This window comes from Leiobunum rupestre, chromosome 8 (assembly GCF_980474605.1).
Source record: "Leiobunum rupestre chromosome 8, qqLeiRupe1.1.hap1, whole genome shotgun sequence".
Taxonomy (NCBI): domain Eukaryota; kingdom Metazoa; phylum Arthropoda; class Arachnida; order Opiliones; family Sclerosomatidae; genus Leiobunum; species Leiobunum rupestre.
Genome location: NC_143391.1, coordinates 60,409,047 through 60,415,399, shown reverse-complemented (window position 1 = coordinate 60,415,399; position 6,353 = coordinate 60,409,047). Strand labels below are relative to the sequence as shown.

Below are 6,353 nucleotides of genomic sequence, written 5' to 3'. Positions count from 1 at the left end.
TATTGATGATTAAAGAGTGACGAAAACGTTATTGAATAAAATATTAGAGATTTTTTTATACGGCGTAACAGTAATGTACCCTCGGGGAGATTAACATTAGTGTTTGGTGCTAGTTACCTAAGAACGAGTTTTAGCAGACGATTTTGGAATTTAAGTGAGCGCTTTTAATATTAATGTAACGTTCCAACCAGTAGCGTAGCCGGGATTTAATTTCGGAGGGGGCACACAATGGAAAAAAGTAAAATACATAAATTGTATATACACCCAGCAAACACAAACACGTCCTATGGACATCCGATAGACGTCACACTCGGATCTTGCCTTCGTCCGTAGGACATCCCAAAATCCGGGGTTGACGTCGGTTGGACGTTAAAGGACGTCCAAATGTCCGGTTTGTCTTTAGCCGTAGTACGTCCCGGGGACGAGTTTTCGGACATCCAACGGCGATTACGGCGGTCGTCCCCTGGATGTCTTTCTATAAAACCTAGAGATGTCTTTAGGCCTTTAATTTGGTTCAATCATGGTGTTTAGTTTATGCTTGTAATTTAATTTGATTTTTTTTACCTTTATCTAATCTATCTATATTAAAAAATGTCATTAAATAATTTTTTAGTGTAGTATAAAAGTGGAATCAATTTTAACATGTAGGCAGTGCTTTTCGCTTCCTTGAACTACGATGTAATTATCCACCAATTTAAATGTAAATCAACGTATTCGTGTTTTAAGTATTCAACGTCTTTAACAATTTGTCACCACTATCACGTCTAAACATTTGGTCCGTCGAGCCGGATCCTCACTACAACAGTTGAAGTTACGCCTCAGCCGAGGGGATTCGTCACCTATCACGTGAGCAGCAGACTGGTGAGAATCGTCGTTTAAGCAAAGAAGCCTGGTCAAATTCATGTCAACTAGAATGGATGCCCTTCTCAGCAAAAGACGAGCTATAAAAGGTCAAATAACAAGACTGGAGAACGTCAAACAGAAACATATCGCGCAACCATTCTCCAACATTGCCGTGCAGACGTATCGGGACAAGGCCGATAAATTACAGACCGAGCTGGAGGATTTGCAACACTTAATTGTAGACAAAAGTGACGACAGCACTTTCAACGACATCGAAGAAGAATACAATCTACTCATTGAAAGAGCAGAAGCGATTTGTTTCTTTTTCAACGAGCTGGTGAATCAACAGACAGCGGCGAATTCTACGGGTACATCTCAAACGACGTCGGACATTCGGCTACCAAAATTGGAACTGCCTATTTTTAGCGGGAGCTAAGTCGAATGGTTGACGTTCCATGATTTATTTGCAGCCACTGTTCACAATTCATCGCTGTCCGGAGCCCAAAAACTGCAGTACTTGAAAACGTCGTTACGAGGGGAAGCCGCCTTGCTCATTCAATCCATTCCTATCACCAACGGAATCTACGCAGAAGCCTGGGACATTCTCATTAACCGATATAACAACCCAAGAGAAGTCATCGATGCGCATATCAAGCGATTATTCAATCAGCCACCAGTTCGGGACGAATCGGCATCGGCTCTTCGCTGTCTAATCGACACCACTATGGAATGCACACGAGCTTTAAGAGTCTTAAATGAGCCAGTCGATCAATGGGACGCCATTCTCTTGCATATAATCAAGGGAAAAGGTTGACAGAGAATCTCACAGGCAATGGGAATTATCACTCAAAGGCACTAGCCGACCATCATTCCAAGAGCTGATAACATTTCTGGAGCAGCGGGCACGAGCGTTTTTGGCATCTCAAACTACAAGCCACTCTCAGAAGCACAAATAAATTACACCATACTCGAAGAAAAATACGCTAACTCATCATGGTTCAGTACAAGACGCCTGTATCATTTGTAAAGGACCACATTCCGTCTACAGATGTGAGAAGTTCCTAAAGGCTACCACGGAAGATCGCTGGAGGATCACAAAGAACCATTCACTCTGTTACAATTGTTTGCGACCTGACCATCAAGTCACCAATTGCAAGTCCGGGACGTGTAGAAAATGCAATGGAAAGCATAGCACCTTATTGCATCAGGATAAGCAAGAAGGAGCTACAATAGAAGATGCAAGGAAACCAGTTGAGGTCAATTGTCTAGTTTCAAGAGAATCCTTTTCGTTATCGCAAGTTATACTAGCGACAGCCATCATTCGAGTTGAAGCTTCAAATGGAGAATTCCAACCAGTCCGTGCCCTTTTGGATTCCGGGTCGCAGGCAAGCTTTATCAGCGAGCAATGCTGTAAAAAGTTGCATCTCAGAAGACGTCGGCTAAATGTAGCAATTGGAGGGATCGGCGGAGCTGGAGTAGGAACCTCTCGAGGCAGTGTTCTTCTAACAGTAAAACCAGAGGCTGGGAACAAGTCGCTCGTCGAGATCAACGCCTTGGTACTCAAGAGAGTTACGGAGGACCTACCAAACCGTGTGATCAATCCTGACGCCTGGTCGCATCTCAAAGGCCTAAATCTTGCCGATCCCAAGTTTCACGTACCTAGAGCAGTTGACGTACTGTTGGGAGCCGATGTATATCTGTACCTGGTTCAAGATGGCACTTGTATCGGACAACCTGGGACCCCGGGAGCGTTCAATACTATTTTCGGATGGGCTGTGTGTGGTTCCCTCGACTCTCATAAACCAGTCAAGTTCACGCCAGACATTCGAATTTATCACTTGACCATCGACGATCAACTGCAAAGGTTTTGGGAACTGGAAGAATTATTCCCGAAACAACTACTTACCATAAGCGAAGCACAATGTGAAGAAAGCTTCGTCAACAATTATCGCCATGACAATGAAGGCAGATACATTGTCAGCCTTCCTATGAAGAATGACCAACATAAACTGGGAGATTCAAGAAGGATGGCTGTTCGAAGATTCTCATACCTTGAAAAGCGATTACAAGCAGACCCGGGCCTTGCTGAACAATACCGCGCCTTCATGGAGGAGTATCTCAAGCTTGGTCACATGAGACTAGTGTCACCAGAAGAAGCTGTAAGGACTGAAAGCTTTTACCTTCCACATCACGCCGTAGTAAAGGAAGGCAGTAGCACCACTAAGTTACGAGTAGTATTTGACGCCTCCGCCAAGTCAACCACTGGAGTTTCACTTAACGATCTCCTGCTGGTTGGTCCAAAAACTCAAGATGATCTCATAGCTCTACTACTTCGTTTCAGACTTCACACCGTGGCCCTAACAGCCGACATTGCCAAAATGTACCGTCAGATCCTGGTACAGCCTGAAGATACTAATCTACAGAGGATCGTTTGGCGAAGTAACCCAGTAGGACCGATTCGGGACTATCAACTACTTACCGTCACATATGGTACAGCGGCGGCACCATTCTTGGCTACAAGAGTACTCAAACAACTCTCATAATATATGAAGGACAAGTATCCGATGGCCTCTCGAGCATTATTAGAAGATTTCTATGTCGACGACCTGATGTCAGGTGCCGAATCTACAGAAGAAGCCCTTCAACTGCAATCAGAATTGTTGCAATCCACAGACGAAGCTGGGTTTCAACTACGAAAATGGACTTCTAACGATCCAGCCTTGCTTCATTCAATACCCGTTGAAATGCGTGAAGGTCAATGGCCACTGAAGATAGACGTAGACGAATCAGTTAAGACCTTGGGCCTTCGATGGACACCGGGAGCAGATTTCTTCTCATTTTCAGTATCAGGTTCTAACAAAAACTCGATAACGAAACGAATTATTCTCTCCGAAACAGCCAAAATCTTTGACCCCCTGGGGTTATTGTCTCCAGTTACCATCCAAGCGAAACTACTATTACAAGATCTCTGGAAACTGAAGCTGGGCTGGGACGACCAGTTACCTTAACCTATCTCTAACAGATGGAGGACATTTCAGTCGGAACTTCCAGAAATCGAGTCTCTCGTCATTCAACGTCACATATCTCAACGACAAGCAAGTGAAATCAGTTTACAAGGTTTTTGCGATGCTTCGGAAAAAGCCTACGCCGCTGCAGTCTATCTAAAGACAAAGAACAGTAAAGGAAACATCAAAGTTCAACTCATTGCGGCAAAAACCAAAGTGGCCCCTTTGAAGCAAGTATCATTACCAAAACTCGAACTCTGCGGAGCCTTACTATTAATCCGACTGCTAAAACTTACTTCAGATGCCCTGAAGCTAATAATTCCAGAAATCCACTGCTGGAGTGACTCCATGACAGTATTGGCTTGGATAGCCACAAAGATGGAAAACCTTTATAGCCAATAGAGTATCCGAAGTACAGACTGCTCTTCCTCAAGCACACTGGCATCATGTAAAGGGAGAATGTAATCCTGCTGATTGTGCCTCGCGTGGGATCTCAACTGCTCAACTATGTCAGCATTTACTATGGTGGCATGGTCCCCGATGGCTGATGGCTTGTCCGACTTTCAAAGAGACAACTGTACCTGTTGAAACCGAAGACTGCATACTAGAGGCTCGTCCACCATCTACAACGTCAAACCACTACACAATCGACACGACGTTACTTGATGCACATTCGAACTTTATTCGTTTGGTTCATGTAACAGCTTATATACAACGATTCGCTAAAAACGCCCATGGTCTCAAATCAGACAGGACTATTGGCCCATTGACAGCTACCGAAATCGATTCGGCGCTTAAACACTGGATAAAAGTAACCCAAAAACAAAATTTTAATGAAGAAATCCATTGCCTTATTACAGCCAAACCAGTTCCATCGAAAAGCAAACTACTATCATTGAACCCCTTCTTGGATTCAGAGGGAATTCTTAGAGTTGGTGGCCGAATCACATACGCCAAAGTCCATACAGATCAAATTCACCCTATTATTCTTCCAAGACGAAGCAAACTGACCGACCTAATAATCACTCACGAACATCAGAAGCACCTCCACGCTGGTTCTCAATTACTTATGACAGTTCTCCAAAGAAATTACTGGGTTTTTGGAATCCGAGACGCTAAAAGATTTCACATCAGACGTTGTTTGCGATGCACTCGCCAGAAAGCAACTATTGTTCAACAAATCATGGGTGATTTACCAGCAGCCCGAGTAAATCCAGCCAGAGCCTTTCTGAAGTGCGGTGTGGACTACGCCGGTCCATTCCAACTTCGAGTCATGAAGGGTCGTGGTCAAAAAACATTCAAGGCGTATATATCACTGTTTGTGTGTTTCACGACCAGAGCCATCCATCTCGAAGTAGTAAGTGAGTTGTCTACCGCCGCCTTCCTTGCAGCTTTGAAACGATTCGTAGCCAGACGAGGGAAGAGCTCGGACATTTACAGTGACTGCGGGTCCAACTTTGTCGGTGCCAGTCGAGAAATGCGAGAGTTCCTGAAATTCGTGTCCAGTTCTGCAAACAACTCGTCTATCACGCGCTGGACGTCAGACGAAGGTATCAACTGGCACTTGAATCCGCCTGCAGCACCACACTTTGAAGGACTATGGGAGGCAGGTGTAAAATCGGTGAAATATCACCTAAAACGAGTTGTCGGTTTAACTATTTTATCGTACGAAGAGATTAATACGTTACTCTGTCAAATTGAGGCTTGCTTGAACTCGAGACCTCTATCTGCGCTATCTACAGATCCAGATGACCTTGTGGCATTGACTCCTGGACATTTTCTCATTGGCGGTGCACTAACGGCTATCCCAGAACCAGACCTCACAAACGTCAAGGTCAACCGCTTAACCCGATTTCAGATGGGTCAACAGCTTCTGCAGCATTTCTGGCGGAGATGGCAGAATGAGTACTTAACAAGGTTACAACAGCGTCCAAAGTGGCTGACCGTACAGAAAAATCTCCAAGTAGGAGATCTCGTCATTCTTAAGGATGAAAACTTTCCACCTCTTAAATGGAAGTTGGCTCGCGTACAAATCATCCATCCAGGGAAGGACGACTGCGTTCGGGTTGTAACTGTAAAAACGGCTGATCGCGAAATCCAACGACCAGTAACCAAAATTTGCTTACTACCAGTAAACTAATAAAAATTCACAAGTTTGTTTTGAAACGCAACATTTCAAGGACACCGGAATGTTTAGTTTATGCTTGTAATTTTATTTGATTTTTTTTACCTTTATCTAATCTATCTATATTAAAAAATGTCATTAAATAATTTTTTAGTGTAGTATAAAAGTGGAATCAATGCTAACATGTAGGCAGTGCTTTTCGCTTCCTTGAACTACGATGTAATTATCCATCAATTTAAATGTAAATAAACGTATTCGTTTTAAGTATTCAACGTCTTTAACAATTTGTCACCACTGTCACGTCTAAACACATGGCTCAATAGGGATGAAACTAGGACGTTTATTGGATATCGTATTTTGAACAAATAATTTAAAAAGCC

General features: G+C 43.5%; 3 protein-coding genes across 3 annotated transcripts; all 3 read left to right on the top strand.

The window, feature by feature from the left end:
* The first annotated feature begins 913 nt into the window (after positions 1 to 913).
* LOC149933822 (uncharacterized) lies at positions 914 to 3,386 on the top strand. The gene is made up of 3 exons (XM_090157449.1): positions 914 to 1,211; positions 1,314 to 1,652; positions 1,846 to 3,386. The coding sequence occupies exons 1-3, from the start codon at positions 914 to 916 to the stop codon at positions 3,384 to 3,386; spliced, it is 2,178 nt and encodes a 725-aa protein (XP_090013575.1).
* Positions 3,387 to 3,389: 3 nt separating this feature from the next.
* LOC149933821 (uncharacterized) lies at positions 3,390 to 4,250 on the top strand. The gene is made up of 2 exons (XM_090157448.1): positions 3,390 to 3,763; positions 3,866 to 4,250. Exons 1-2 carry the CDS (start codon positions 3,390 to 3,392, stop codon positions 4,248 to 4,250), a joined length of 759 nt encoding a protein of 252 aa, XP_090013574.1.
* A 145-nt stretch (positions 4,251 to 4,395) lies between these two features.
* On the top strand, positions 4,396 to 5,988 carry LOC149933820 (uncharacterized). The gene has a single exon (XM_090157447.1). It carries the CDS (start codon positions 4,396 to 4,398, stop codon positions 5,986 to 5,988), a length of 1,593 nt encoding a protein of 530 aa, XP_090013573.1.
* The last annotated feature ends 365 nt before the right edge of the window (positions 5,989 to 6,353 follow it).